A 16,417-nucleotide genomic window follows, 5' to 3' on the forward strand; every position below is an offset into this window, starting at 1 on the left:
AATGACATTGCTATTTAAATGAAAATTGCGTATCATTAGAAAGGGGCTGATGAAAATAACAGAGACTAGCTCTCCAAGTTTATGAAACCATTCTTTAACTGCACAATCCTCTATAATTCTAATTGTTGTAGTTTAAGAAAGAGTTGGAGAATGCCCACAGAGAGCCAATCAGAATGATCCAGGGGAGGAAGGGTTGTTTGAGTCTGGTTGTGGCAGAATAAAATGATCAGAACTCTTAGGCTTGAAAGATGAAGGCTTAGAGAGAGGATATTTAGTTCTGAAAGGTGTGTGTATGTGTTTTTTAAGAACACTGAGACTACGACTTTACATAGCAATAGTGATAGGACCTTGGTGTCAAAAAAGTGGAAGAAATAAAACATTTCTGTGTTACTCTCAGTGGAGAAAGATTGAGAACATTCCCCTTGAGAATGGAAACAGGACAAGGATGCCCTTCTCTTTGTTAAAGCCATTTGCTTGTGGTATTTCTGTTATAGCAGCACTAGATAACTAAGACAACTACCAAAAGTTATCATAGATATAATGCAACCCCTATCCACATCCCAACAACATTTTTTAATGGAGTGGAAAATCTAATCTCCAACTTTATATGGAGAGGAAGGAGGGCCTGAATAGCTAAAGCAATATTGAACAACAACAAAGTAGGAGGCCTTTCACTTCCCAATCTCAAAAGTTATTATACAGCCACAGTAATCAAAATAGCCTGGTACTGGTACAATGACAGACACATAGATCAATGGAATAGAATTGCAAACCCAGAAGTAAATCCATCCATCTCTGGGGAGCTGACCTTTGACAAAGGGTCAAAGCCCATTCAATGGGAAAGAAACAGTCTCTTCAACGAATTGTGCTGGAAAAACTGGATATCCATGTGTAAAAAAATGAATCAGGATCTTCACATCATACACAAAAACTAACTCGAGTTGGCTTAAAGACCTGAAAGTTAAAGCTAAAACCGTAAAGTTCCTGGAAGAAAACATAGGGTCTAAGCTAGGGGACCTAATCTTCAGCAAAAGTAGAATATCAAGCAAAACAAACAAAAAAAATGCATGAAGGACAGAAGATAAATTAGATAACTGGGACATCCTAAAAATTAAATACCTGTGCTTATCAAAAGACTTTGCTGAGAGAGTAAAAAGAAAATCTACAAACTGGGAAATAACTTTGGCAAAGACATATCTGATAAGGATCTAATCTCTAAAATATACAGAAAACTTCAACAACCCAACAAGAAAAAGACAAACAATCCAATCAAAAAATGAGCAAAGGACATGAACAGACAATTCACCGAAGAGGACATTCAGGTCGCCAACAAATACATAAAAATATACTCATGATAATTAGCCATTCCAAAAAAAACCAAACCCACTGCCGTCGAGTTGATTCTGACTCATAATGACCCTATATTAGAGAGATGCAAGTCAAAACTACAATAAGATATCGTCTCACCCCTGCAAAAATGGCAATGATCAAAAAAACAGAAAACAACAAATGCTGGCGAGGTGGGGGAGGTGGGCAGGAACTCTTTTTCATTGGTAGTAGGAAAGTAAAATAGTAAACCACTATGGAGAAAAATAAGGCACTTTTTCAAAAAGCTAGAAATACCTTATGATCCAGCGATCCCAATCCTAGGTATATATCCTAGAGAAATAAGAGCAGTGATGTAAATAGACATGTGCACACCTATGTTCATTGCATCATTATTCACAATAGCAAAATGATATAAACAACTTAAGTGTCCATCACCAGATGAACGGATAAATACATTGTGGTACACATTTTCAGTGGAATACTATACAACTATATTTTTTTTTTTATGAAGGACAATTAGGAGGTCTGCAAAACATAACATGGATGAATCTGGAGGACATTATGCTAGGTGAAATAAGTGAATCACAAAAGGACAAATAGCATATGGCATCATTTTATAAAAAATCAAGAAGAAGTATACACCAGGGATGGGAGGAGGATGGGGGAAATCACTTTCTAGATAATAGACACTTGTTATTTTTGGTGACGGGAAAGGCAATACCCAATATGGGTGAAGTTTGCACAACTTGTTGAAGGTAAATAAAGACACTAGGAAGTTCCTGAGAATAAGGGACAATTTCCATAAAAACTGTAACAGACAGTTTTGCAACAACAGTAATGTTGTTGTTGTTGTTAGGTGCCATTGAGTTGGTTCCGACTCATAGTGACCCTGTGTGCAACAAAATGAAATGCTCCCCTGTCCTATGCCATCCTCTCAATCATTGAGCCCATTGTTGGAGCCACTGTGTTAATCCATCTCATAGTGAATCTTCCTCTTTTTCAATGACTCTCAATGTATAACCCATGTTGAAAGCTGTGGTCTTTGATCTTCATCAGGAAGTGCTTCAAGTCCTCTTCTGTTTCAGCAAGCAAGGTTGTGTCACCTGCATAACGCAGGTTGTTAATGAATCTTCCTCCAATCCTGATGCCCCATTCTTCTTCATACAGTCCAGCTTCTCGGATTATTTGCTCAGCATACAGACTGAATAACTATGATGAAAGGATACAAACCTGATACACACCTTTCCTGATTTTAAACCACACAGTATCTCCTTAAAATATATCCCTAATAAAATATATGTGTGGTTACATAGGTAGACATGTATGTGTATATGAGTATAGGAGTGCACATGTGAGTATATGAGCATGCCTGTACAGGTGTATCTGCAGTCGTATGTATTTACATGTTTATGTGTGCTGCGTATATATTCATATATATAATAGAGCACATGGGGGCACAGTCAAGGAAACTTCCTAGACATATCCAAACACCTCATGAGGGTGAATAACTGGGTTTGAAGTTCAGGACCGTAGTCTCAGGGGACATCTAAATCAATTGGTGTAACATAGCACATAAATATAATGTTCTACATCCTAAGTTGGTGATTAGTGTCTAGGATCTTAAAAGCTTGTGAGTGACCACTTAGGATACAACTATGGGTCTCTTCTCACCTGGAGCAAATGAGAGTGAAGGAAACCAAAGATTCAAGGAAAAACTTGGTCCACAGGACTGATGGCCCACAAGAACCACAGACTGAGACCAGAAGAACTGGATGGTGGCCACCTACCACTACCAACTGTTCTGACCAGGGATACAATAAAAGATCCCAGTTAGAATGGGAGAAAAAAATGTAGAACAAAACTCAAATTTCTAAAGAAGGCCAGACTTACTGGACTGACAGAGACTAGAGGAACCCCCCAGGACTGTTGCCCTATAATACCTTTTGAACTTTGAACTTAAGCCACTTCCGGTGGTCAGCTTTCATCAAAATAAGAGATTGGCTTATAAAACAATATTACCCATGAGAAAAATTAAAAAAAAATTATTGCTTATCAATGTTATAAGAATATTTGTTAATAATGAAATTTCATTAGCCAGTGAAGCTGTTTTTTTTTTTTTTTTTAGTTTGAATATTATTCCATATCTAATTGGGATTATCCCAAAGAAAACCTATGCCTATTATTTTGAATTTGTAATGATGGCAATTTATTGCTAATAATTTACTGCTAATATATTGTTATTTATTGCAGCTCAATGTTATTTATAATGTGAAAAATTCAGAATCTTCTAGAAGACGAAGATCTCTCCAAAATGAAGAAGCCTTTGATTTAGATGTTGCTGTAAATGATGATGAAGATGATATTAACCACTTGAATCTGAGTGTGTGCACAAGGTAGGCATTTGTTTAGGTCTCTCTAAATCTTGTTCATGGTTTTGGTGTAAAGTGTCACATATATATTTGACCCATTCCTCATCTTTGTGGGCATTTCGGACTAACAGTAGTGGGACTTGAGAATCTCTGCAGTGACTTCCTTTTCAGCTAAGAAAAAAGTAGGCCCCTGATTCTTCTTCTTTTTTTGTGTGTGCTTTAGGTGAAAATTTACAGCTCAAGTTAATTTCTCATACAAAAATTTATACACATGTTGTTTTGTGACATTAGTTGCAATCCCACAGTGTGACAGCACGCTCCCCCTTTCTACCCTGGGTTCCCTATGTCCATTCAGCCATTTCCTGTCCCTTCCTGCCTCCAGGCAGGAGCTGCCCATTTGGTCTCGTGTACCTGATTCAGCTAAGAAGCATACTCCTCGCGTGTGTTATTTTCTGTTTTATAGTTCTGTCTAATCTTTGAAGAGTGGGCTTTGGAAATGCTTTCGGTTCTGGGCTAACAGAGCATCTAGGGGCCGTAGTTTTGGGGGTTCTTCCAGCCTCTGTCAATCCATTAAGTCTGGTCTTTTTTACTTGAATTTGAGTTCTGCTGCATACTTTTCACTTTCTCCGTCCAAAACCATGTTGTGTTCCCTGTCAGGGTAGTCATTGGTGGTACCTGGGCACCATCTAGTTCTCTGGTCTCAGGCTGGTGGAGTCCCTGGTTTATGTGGAACCATTAGTTCCTTGGGCTAATATTTTCCTTGTGTCCTTGGTGTTCTTCATTCTCCTTTGATCCAAGTGGGTTGGGACCAATTGATGCATCTTAGATGGCCACTCGCAAGGTTTTAAGACCCCAGATACCACTTCCCAAAGTGGGATGCAGAACATTTTCTTAATAAACTTTCTCATGCCAGTTGACCTAGATGTTCCCAGAAACTATGGTCCCCAGGCCCCAGCCCCAGCTACTCTGTCCCTCAAAGTGTTTAGATGTGTCTAGGAAACTTCTTAGCTTTTGCTTCGGTCCAGATGTGCTGACTTCCCCTCTATTGTGTGTTGTCGTTCCCTTCACTGAAGATGATCCTTGTCTATCATCTAGTGAATTCCTCTTCCCCTGCCTCTCTACCCTCATAACTGTCAAAGAATGTTTTCTTCAGTGCTTAAACCTTTTCTTGAGTTCTTACAATAGTGGTCTCAAACGATACTTGTCTTTTTGTGACTGACTAATTTCACTTAGCATAATGCCTCCCGGATTCATCCATGTTGTGAGATGTTTCACAGATTTTTCATTGTTCTTTATTGTTGCATAGTATTCCATTGTGTGTATGTACTATAATTTGTTCATCCATTCTTTTGCTGATGGGCACCTAGGCCATTATTCTTTACTAAGCTTGCAATGGGGTTCTATTCCAGAATAATGGCATCATATTATTATGATTGTAATCATGTTGTTGTTGTTAAGTGCTGTGTAGTTGATTTTGACCCACAGTGACCCCACGTGACAGAGTAGAACTGCCCCATGGGGTTTCCTAGGCTGTACTCTTTAAGAATCAACCACATCTTTTTTCTGTGGAGCTGCTCGGTGGGTTTGAACTGCCAACCTTTCTTTTAGCAGCTGAGCACTTAACCATTGCACTACCAGGGCTCCTTATTGTAAACATAACAGCATACATTTATCACAAACTTATGTTCCAGGCACTGTACCAAGCACTTTTACATGCATCTCCATTAATCCTTACAATAACTCTATAAAGTAGGTGCTGTAATTATCCTTGCTTTTCTCATTCATTCATTGATTTATTCATTGATCCATGTATTTATTCATTCAGTAAGTACTGGATGAGTCTGTACTATGTGCCAGGCTCAGTGTCAGGTGTGACATGTAATAGTGAGCTAAAAGAGACAGGTCTAAACTTCATGGAGCTTCCCATTTGGAGGGGGAGACAGAAATTAATAATAATAATCCCCCAACAAGTGCAAAATTCTAGTTTTGACAAGGGCTAAGAAGAAGAGTCTCATGAAGCTATTGGAGGGGGATATTACCTTTCAGGGAGTCAGGTGAAGAAACAATGAGAAAAATGAAGTGGAACCAGGATTCAGCCCATAAAGGGGCCTCACCATTTATAGGGGCTGCTTATGTAATGATTCAGGATTCCAATTCTTACATCCAGCATCAGGAATCAGGTTTACAAAAGACTTTTGGTAGGCAGAGGGACTATATATGAGATGTTTTGGAGGACCTTAAGAAGGAAAATGTGTTTATGTGAGTGTGGAACCTTTATGAAAAGGATTTAGATGCTGCCATTAGTTTTCTGAGAGAAACCTTGTATGAAACATGAATAACATTGTAAGTGAATTTTTTTCAGTGACATTTTATAGAAAGATTACCTGATGTTTCAGACTGTATTCCCATCAAAGGATCCAAGACATTATTCACCTTAGACAAGGTTTTCTGTGTGGTATGATAGTATAACAAAATCTTTTCCTGGCTGGTAGAAAGGCAGGTCACCAAGGCACTTTCGATGATGTACTGAAAGTCACCGTATGTGAACAGATTGGCTGTTTTTCTCATCTGTAATTTTTGTTGCGCTACAGACACTTCTAGTTTCAACCCAGTGTTTATTTTCAATAGCATCTCTTTTAGCTAAGTGTATCGCCCAGCAGATGATTTCAGTTGCTTCAGATTGCTGAGCCAGCTGATGTCAGCAGTTGTACTGAATGGCTTTTCCATCAGTCTTGTTTGGCAGGCAGAGTGTTGCCTCTAAAAAGCAAGATTCTCTAACAGCCCTTCTTGCTTTGTGCCATCTGAAATGATAACGGGAACTCAACAATTTACAGTCCTCTCACATTGGAGACAAATGCCTTTCCATAACCATGCTGGGCTTTTTCTGCTCCCAACAAAAGTTTCTTGCTGCCTATCCATTTCAGAAAAATGTTTATTTTCAAGGAGACGACGTGTTCTTGGTGCTCAGATCCTTTGATACTCACATTGTCTACAACAGGATGAGAGAACAGTGCAGTGTAATGAAACTTTGCTAGGCTTGTAATTCTTTCACGGTGGCCAAAGAAAACACAAAATGCGCTCCAACTATGTGGGAAAACTAAGGGAAGGCCTCTCCCTACTGGTCTGCGTTTTCTAAAACCAGATGAAGAAAAGGTTGCCAAGGACTTGGCTAGGGTCTCCTACCAAGTGGTCAAGGGATGCCTCCTTTTCAATTTCTGACTTTCGACTGGAAAGTTTAGTGCTGTCAATTCTTGAGAAAATGAAAAATGCAATTCGGTTTGGAATCACCACTAGAAAACAGAATTGTCCTTTGAAAGGGGATGTAGTTTGTACCTGTAATAGGTACAACCTACCAGCACATGTGGGCATTTCACACTGGCAAGTGAATAGATGGTCATATCATTGTTTCTCATATGGTTGGATATTATAAGAATATCACATATACAGGAAATGGATAACCTGATTTAAAATTTTCTGTTTCAAAAAATTTTTTCTATGATTTTTACATGAACTCAAAAAATAAAATTTGGAAAAAGACTTGACTGTTTGAATTTCTGCACGAAGATCATTTATAACATCAACTTTAGTTTTCCTTAAAGGGTTTCCTTCCATCCTTTCCTCCTTGTTTAGGTATTTGGGGCCAGCTAGGAGTGGCATGGCCCTTATGGAAGTTACCCTACTCAGTGGTTTTGCTGTGCCTTTGGATGCAATTCCTCGGAGCGAGATAATTAAGAAAGTGGAGCACGATCATGGAACAGTCAACCTGTACTTAGATTCTGTAAGTAGTAAAACATAAGTTTCCCGTAGGCAACTACTGACAAAGCCACCATTTACTGTGTTCAAAAGTCTACCTTAAGCATGTTTTATTTAAGTCATTCTTAGCTCAGCTTTTTGTGCCTGTGAATGATTTTAGTATGGCAATCATGTGTTTGTCTCCACTAAAAAGACAGCTCAATAAAATTAGTTGAAAGAGAATTATGTTTAATGATGAGGACATTGAAGGTCTTGATAACGAAATCATTATTTCAGGCAAGATGTAAAAAAATATAGAAATTGCCATGTTATAATTTCAGAAATTCAGTCCAGACCTCACTTGGAGAACCTCTGCCTCAGCAAACTCGTAAAAGTCTTTGTTTAAATGCTGAGAATGAAAGCTTTATGTGTTTTAAAGTGTTTTCATGAAGCTTTTAACAAATGCCAAAGGCACTGATATTCCTGCCTTGAAAACTTAGGTGCTTAAATCATAGGAGAATATTCTCAAAGGTTTGGTTTCGACACAGTATTATTATTTAATCTTTGTAAAGTCTTTCCTTGCTGTATGAAAACTACTGACTCAAGAATAAGATGCATAAAATACGAGGATTTTTAGTTCTGAAAGATGTGTAAATGAAGAATTTCAGAGTCTATTTGTTATGTCTCAAAACTGATGGCTTGTAAGTTTTTTCTTCTAACATCTCTATGAAACTCCTAGGTTGAATTGAAATTGAGTTCTAAGTGTTCTTAGGATTTGATGTTACACGGGATGGGGGAATACAGACATATGTTCTTTATTCCAGTTTTGCTGAATATGAATCAAAAATATTTTGCTAAATATCTGTTTTTTTAAAAGCTAGTTTCTGAGTTTTCTAATTTGCTTTAGGACTTAAAAACTACTCTAGTTTAAATCCTGTTAAAACTTCCTCAGAGTCTCTAGATTATTTTACTGTTCAGGAATTTCTATATATTAAATACAGCTTGAAATCCACGATTTAGAACTTGACAAAAAAAAAAAAAATGGAGATTTTTATTTAGTGAAGTAGTTGGTTTTGGAGTTTGCCCTGTATCTCTGATGTTCTTGTCAATGGTTATCTTAGTTTGAGTGTCTGGTACTTTTTGACTGATTAATTTGACTTTTTGTTTACTGCTCTTGGCAAGTAATGGGATGTTTGAATAAATTTACTAATTTCAGATTCTTTAACCAGTATTGTTTGCGAAGTTAGCATAAGTGGTCCCTCCTGGAGGCAGGAGTGCCAGCCTCTTGTACTTCATGCCAGTCAGTCATTGGTTGTGGGGTGCACCCCCACTCCAGGATTACTTACTGGATCAAGCAGCACTTATGAGCTGGGGACAGTTCTCCGGAGAAGCAGGCTGCTGTGAGTCATTAGCAGCTGACTCAGGAGCTGGGGGTGTTGCAGTGCCTGGGACAGGACCTGGGTGAAGCCCCATGGCACAGGAGCTGTGTCCTTGGTGCCACCTATGTAACCACTCCAATTCTTAGTATCTCTTTCAGTAAAATGGAAGTAAGGACAATGCCTATCTTGTAAGGGTTTCTGTATGAGTTAATTGAGATAATTCATAAAAAGCACTTGGTGCAACACCTGAACATAGAAGTCCTCCCTAAATGTTAGCTTTTGTCTGTCTCCTAAAGTGATAAAAGAAAAACCTTTATTTTATCATGAACATACAGTCTGCCACTGCCTCAAGAGTCTTTTGTGTTTTTCAAGGTAAATGAAACCCAGGTTTGTGTTGATATTCCTGCTGTGAGAAACTTCAAGGTTTCAAACACCCAAGATGCTTCGGTGTCCATAGTGGATTACTATGAACCAAGTAAGTGTGTTCTGGAGTCCCTAATACTGTTATTTAGAAGTTAAACCAGATGTTTATTTTTTCCAAGTGACTACTGCACCTGTTGGGTTGCTTATAGGGGTAGAGAGGACTGGAAGGCGGGGAGCAGGAAGTGAGCTTTCCATTTTAATGAAGACAACTGATAATTTATAACGGTCCCACGATATCATTTAATGTATGAATATTAAAAAGTAGTATTTTTTCTCATAATATTTTAGATTTTTAACTCACAACTACAAAATTTACAAAGAAAAATTGACATTGAGAGTCCAGTTGTAGTCAGTTTCCAGAGTTTTGCTTATGTTTCTAGCACTCATTCTATCTGGTTCCTGTCTTAAAATGGGAGCTCTTTAGGAGAGAACAGGGGCAGCATCCACAGTGTAATGGCATCAGCTGTTTTGGTTTAGGTATTTGTGTACTGAGAGAGTCTGTTGTTTTGCTAAAATTTATACTTTTTTTTTTTTTAGTGTGTCAAGAAAAAAATAGTCTGGAAAATAACTTGAGCTGTTTTGATTTCATTGGTAGCTTTTTGCTTCATAAAATGATAGAAATTTAGATGTGGAAGTAGAAATCTGGACTGGAATCACCAAAGTTAATAAAATCTATGTTCACCCACAGAGTGGCTTCTTGTGAGTGTGCGACCTGTGGGCTAACATTTCTAATTGTAGTAAGTCAGATCCTGGTAGCTCAGAGTGAGGGGAACATCTTCAGGTATTAGGTAGTTGTTGATAATTATACTTAAAAATAGAGTGAGTGTGTTCACATTGTTGGTAGCATTTGATAGAATATTCATTTAGACTAAGGGGTAGGCATCACTCCTCTTTCCTTTTAAGTCATTAAGCCAGTTCCTCTTGTCTTTTGCCTCCTGTTGAATTATCTTGTTTGGGGAAGAGCTTATGACTGGGTTCTTATGGAGCATTTTGGGAAAAAAGTGATGGTAGCCCTTTTTTCTGGGCGAGGGATGTGATATACTCTGGTGACCCGTTGACAGTACTAGTTATCCAGCTTTGTTAACCTAGTTGCAGAATTCCCTAATTGATGTATCAGGTGCACAGAGAAGGTTTTAAACATTTAAGGAAAAAAAAAAGAAAAGAAAAAGATTCAGCTTATATAAGCGTTTTGTAGAAATCAGTTTATTTTTGAGAGGTCCATTTTAAAATGAAAATATGGGAATGACCAGAATAATAAAACCCTAATAACTCATTTTTAAAAATCCTAAAACTAGAAAACAAATAATGAAAAAAAAACTGGTTATAAATTTGAAAATAGAATTTTTTAAAAGAAATTGTAAACATAAAAATCATTTATCTACTGTAGTGAATATAATTACTATAGTGTTGTAACTGCTTCATATAAAAACCAAAACCCAAAACCCACTGCTGTTAGTTGATTCCAACTCATAGCAACCCTATAAGATAGAATAGAACTGCCCCATAGGGTTTCCAAGGAGCAGCTGGTAGATTCAAACTGCCAACCTTTTGCTTTGCAGCCATAGTTCACTGTAGCTCTTAATCACTGCACCACCCGGGCTCCAACTGCTTTGTATAGAATTTTTATATTAGGTTGTGCTGTCAGTTTTACTCAGGTTAAATAAATAGTATTTAGATACTACGTGCTTAACGTTTTAACACGTTTAAACAAGACATTGCAGACTTCATATGTGTATACTTTTTAATGAAGCTGATTGTAAACATCTGTCTTCAGTAGTTCAAATTATTAGAACCTTTATTTGAACGCTTAGACAGTGCTACTCTTGAGGAGGTTAAACAGCCCTCAATTTAAAATCTTTCCTGTTCCAATGAGAGATTAAAGTTGTGCAACTGCTCCTTCTCTCTTTTAATGCTGGGCAGCTGCTGGTGGGAGATAGACTGGACAGAAGGCATTGCTTCTCTCAGATTTGGTTAGCAGTTTGGACCCCTCTTGAACTGATATAGCATTTCGATTGTTTCTTGTAAAGAATGATAAAATTACGTCAAGAATGGAAAACTCAGGGAAGTGTATTGAAGTGCTCTTAAGTTTTGGAAAAGTATATATTTCCGAACAAGGGAGAAAAGTAAACTGTTGTTGCCTCTTTGAACAGGGAGACGAGCGGTGAGAACTTACAACTCCAAAGCGAAGCTGTCCTCTTGTGACCTTTGCGGACATGTCCATGGCTGCCACCTTTGCGAGAAAGGAGCTGCAAGCTCCCTTCATCACTCTTCAGTCATTCTCGTTTTCTGTTTCATGCTTCTGTTCTCTTTGCAACGATGGCTGTGATTTATTTCTTAAAGACTGTATGTCACACTAACATTTCCAGAAATCACATGTGATTGTTTTGTTTTCATAATGAATATTGCTTCTGACAGTTTTGAAAAACATTTGTTTTCTTTATATGGGGGTGGGGGAATGGTGTATAATAGGTCCTAGTATAGGTAGCTGCATAAGTTTCTTCGTCTGACCTTTGTCTGAAATCAGAATCAGAATTATTGCAGTTGCGTATCTTTATTTCCCCTCCTGAGATGTTCTGGGATTTTTTTTTGAGATGTTTGTTTTCTCCAGAATAAAAACTCTGTTTTAGATTATTCTTTTCATTTTCTAGAAGCCTAGGTTCTTAAGCATTATTATGTATCAGTGTTTGCTTTCATATTAAATTTCCTATTAAAGATGGATTCCCTGGGAACTGGGAGAAAACAACCAGAAGGGGGCGCTTGTTCTGTGCTTTCCCATCTCCGACCTAACCCTGCTCCTCACCCCGCACCTCAGTATGTACTTTTTAATTGAGCATTACTTCTTTCTTTCTGGAATGTAGATGGTGAATTTTTAAATAAGGTAAATGGTTTCCACTCCAGATCTGATCACATACCCCCTCCCACTCAAACCTTCTGGAGACAAGAATGAGAGAGCGAGTGTGTTTTCCTGTGCTTTATATGCTGCTCAGGGGTTGAGGAGTGTAATGAAAACTGTCCTAAGAGGTGCTTGGGGTGCTGCCCTCCCTCTCAGGTCTCCAGCCCCCACATACCGGCTCTGTTTCAGGGGTGAGAAGCGGAGAGCACCACAACATATGTGCCTTATGAGCTTAGACTGGAAGATCCTAGACCAGGAGACACACTTTTTGTTAGTAATGGGGGACTGTAAGCCAGGGCACAAAGAAATCCTGTATAAAATGCAGCAGACTGATCTGACTGTAGTCTGGGAAAGAAGCTGGGATGTGATGGGTATCAGAGATTCTTGGTGTAACTTCTGATGTGAAGTGTTTTATGGCCTTGGACAGGCTTCCTGTAGAACCCTTTCCAGGCACAGGTGTCTGAGTGTCAGGCTGCCAGCTGCCTCGTGACATCTGATGCTGGCTGTGAATCTGTAAGAAATTTTGAATTTTGAGCACCTGGGTCATTGGTTATCCTGTATTCTGAAGGATAATATTCATTTTTCTGGGTTAAAATTTTAAAGAAAAGTCCCTCCTCCCTCCCTCCTTTTTCTACTTCCTCTCTTCTTTCTGTTTTTTCCCTTTTACAAATATTGATATATTTTGGATATCAAAAAAATTTTTATAGTTTAATTTTGCTCTTTAACTCCATGGCATTTCCCTCAAGTGGACATGGAAAAAAATTGCCATTGACTTCAAATTATAATTTTATTGAACTGATTTAAAAATAAATTCATTGCAAATAAAATATGCAGATATAGCCTTTAAAGCTAAACTTAAAAAGAATGTTTATGTGTTAGTGAGTTTTGAGGAATTCTGGTGGAGCGGAGTGGATGTCCACGTATTGCCTTTGGATGTTTTGGACACCAATGTAGGAATTACCAAAATTCAGGATTTTAAATCTTGTGGCCTGTATGTAGAAAATAGATTCTCAGACGGTAGTCTATGGAGTCAGCAGCTAAACATCAAATAAACAATTTCCTTGTGTTTGTTTGCAGGTGGGGAATGTTTTTAGATCTGTTACACCTTTGAAACAATCTGACCTAAAAAAGGTATTTGTTATGTTGGGGTCTCTCTGAAATGGTATTTTTGGCCTTTATACCTTAGCACAACTTTAAAGATGAAATTATCTTGGTTTAGTGTTTTTTTGTGTGATTTACTGCTAGGTGATTTACTTTACTGCTAGGTCTTTTCTCCTGTGGAGCTGCTGGGTAGATTTGAACTGCTGACCTTTTTGGTTAGCAGTCAAGTGCTTTAACCATTGCACCACCAGGGCTCCTTAGAGATGAAATCATCTTATGATGAAATTGGGAGGGTGTTGGCAACAATGCCCCCCTCCCCTGCTCTGCCCAGTGAATCTTATACTGACCATTATTACCTTATATTATTCAGTAAATAAGTTACACTGACTTTCCAGTGTAATGTATTGTGAAACACTAGATTGGAAAGGCCATTGGAAGACAGATTGTATTTTTTTTTTAAGATTATCTTTCCTCATTTAAACACTAGAACTCTAATTTTTTTTTTTTTTTTTGTGAAATGCTTTAAAATTTCAGGTAAAAAGTCACCTTGTATCTCATCTCTTTTTATATATTATAAATGTATTAAAAAAGGAGGAGGAGGAAGAGGAGAAGAAAGGATTAGTTAGCACTGCATCAGGGAGCAGTGGAGCTGTGGGGCTGCCCAGGCCTCTTGCTTCTCATCTTTCTCAGAGAACTTGCTCTGCTACAACAAGCAGTGGGTTTGGATTAAAACTGGCTATAAAGCCACGGGCATGAGGAGAAAAGAGTTCATGTAGTAATAGAAATTAATTAATAGTATAGACTTTTTCTCCCCCATGTCCTGAGTAATAAATATTAAAAACTCATTTTACCTTTAAGTTTGGTTATGTTGAAATGCTTCCATTTAGGATGCTGTCGATTTCATTTCCTGATATGAACTAATTTAAAGTCCCCCTTCTTTCCAACTGATTGGGAACCTTCTTAAGACACCAGCACGTATTACTTCCATTTTTGACCAGCCAGTGATTCCAGAGACTGAGTGTTGGGAACAGCTAGTAGCCAAGCAATTTTAGGTCAGAACAGCACTTTTATATTTGGTTTCACCATTTTACCACCTTTAGTCATAATTCTAAAAAATAAACTAAACCCATTAAAATATGCCAGTCAATGAAATGCTTCATTTTATTTGTTTTGTTCTGTTAAACTTTGTTTTTCCAAATATTCTAAAAATGGTAGTAATATCTTTTAATTACTATTTTGGTTAGATTATAATCTGAGCGTTGTGCTTAGATAGAATCCGGTTTGCATCTATTACCTAGCAGTCTGTTACTTAAATATGCAATACCACAACCTACACATGGAAATTTCCAGGACTGTGGGCAGTATAACTTTCTCTGCCCCATTCTTTTGAATCTGGGTATAGTTATTAAAAGAAAAAGTTATGTTATATTTAGCCCTAATTTCTGTTTATTTTACATATAGCTATAAATATTCTGGCCAACTATTCTTATTTTGACATAATTCATTCTATGTTTCTGGCTGTCTCATGACATTTTAAAAAAATATTGGCGCTCAGATTTTCCTTTGTCATTTTTAAAGGGATCTTTCTGTTAACCTGCTGGCATATAATATAGAGCTCTTTGTAACAGTTTTACCTTTTCTAATTTGCTTAATTGAACTTTAATACACATTTCTATAAAAATATGTTGTAAATACCTCCTTAGCAAGATTTCTTAGCATAAAGACAATATGTATCCCACCAAGTAGCTGCCCTGGTTCAAGGTGTCATTATATATTTTTGGGTGCATCATTTTCTTGCACATTGTAATTTGAGACACTTTCAGTAAGTGAACTCTTGGATAAGCTTCAGAACCTTCTACATTCTTAACTGAGGCTTCTGTTTGATCCTGTCAAACTATATGCATCATTTTTTTCTTTGTTTTCAAATTCCGGTAAGTATAGCACACTTACCGGAACTCACAATTCCCTATCTGTTCAAGATATTTATGTTAATATTATTAAATATCAAGTTATATTGGAAGTAATTTGAAGGGCAGTCATTTTTATCACTACTTTGAATAAATAAAAAAAAAATTTTTTTTTTTTTTTTGGAATAGACCATTATTTTACTTTCTTCAGGAAATGAAGCAGTCAATGTAAATTTTAAATTAAGTGTATATCTGTGGGAGTAGGCTTGTTTAAAAATGTTTCTAGCCAATGAGTTGTGTTTTCATGTGTCTCATCGGAAGATCTCCTTGTGCCACATTGCATCATGCCAGATAACATATGTTGTCATTTTCATTTCAATTATTGTAACACACAGGAAAATAGATACTTTCTGGATGGTTTCTGAGTTTCTCACTTCACAGGAAGCTTATACATTGGTATATGTGTATCTGTGTAACAAGGGTGTATTGTTAACATGTGTTGCTACATATTTAAGACTCATTCTTCTATCTCATGTTGTCATAAGGCCAAGATTTGCCACTCTTCTGCCAGATGTAGTAATTTGGTGGTAGGTCTTTGTAGATCTTTAAGATTTACCTTTGGTAACTTCAAAAGGATGTGACTCTATTCTGGCCCTTCAAGCCTTTATGTTTTGGCTTTTTAGTAGGCTGTAGTTGATGTGGTGGAGTAAATTTTTTTTTTTTGCAAAAAGGAAACTTGATAAAATTTAATCTATAAATCTCTTATTTTGAGAAGCTGTTTTGCATATAAGAAGAATACTATTAAAGTAAAAACATTATTTTTTCCAGAAATTAGAGCTTTATATATGGATCAAAGTGATTTTGAAGTCTTAATTTTAAATGTTGTAGTGTTACACTATTGTTAATTTTACAGTAGAAAATAGTGATTTATCAATAAAAATGAAAATCCCCATCTGTTTATTTTCTGTGTTCTTTTTATTGTAGCTTAAAGCATATCTATAGCACTCCTCCCTTACCTAAACCTATTTAATTTTGAGAAATGGGATGTCTGAGGGCAGGTTAAATTAAGTATTATTATGCTGCAAGGGTTTGACATGGGTGAGGTGAAAGAACCACCAACCCCCTCCTCCCTCCTCATTCTTGGCTTTGAGTCCTGGGGTGGGGTCAGTGGAGAGGTAGGTGAGGTGTGAATAAAAAATTAATATCAATTTCTGGAAATTATGTAGAAATACAGAATGCATGGTTTCTTTATACCTAGGAAGTTGCAGCATGAAACGCAGCATT

At 37.2% G+C, this 16,417-nt stretch overlaps 1 protein-coding gene across 4 annotated transcripts in view; it reads left to right on the plus strand.

Annotated features, from left to right (window-relative positions):
• CD109 (CD109 molecule) overlaps positions 1–12,752 on the plus strand; it is a 227,911-nt gene extending 215,159 nt beyond the window's left edge. For all 4 annotated transcript variants that reach the window (XM_064288035.1, XM_064288033.1, XM_064288038.1 and 1 more), the window contains 4 exons: positions 3,580–3,722; positions 7,329–7,476; positions 9,182–9,284; positions 11,383–12,752. In XM_064288035.1, the coding sequence (XP_064144105.1) occupies positions 3,580–3,722; positions 7,329–7,476; positions 9,182–9,284; positions 11,383–11,558 (570 nt within the window). In that variant the 3' untranslated portion in view covers positions 11,559–12,752. The remainder of the gene's footprint in view (positions 1–3,579; positions 3,723–7,328; positions 7,477–9,181; positions 9,285–11,382) is intronic.
• Positions 12,753–16,417: the final 3,665 nt, after the last annotated feature.

Source organism: Loxodonta africana, chromosome 1 (genome assembly GCF_030014295.1).
Source record: "Loxodonta africana isolate mLoxAfr1 chromosome 1, mLoxAfr1.hap2, whole genome shotgun sequence".
In the NCBI taxonomy this organism is placed as follows: domain Eukaryota; kingdom Metazoa; phylum Chordata; class Mammalia; order Proboscidea; family Elephantidae; genus Loxodonta; species Loxodonta africana.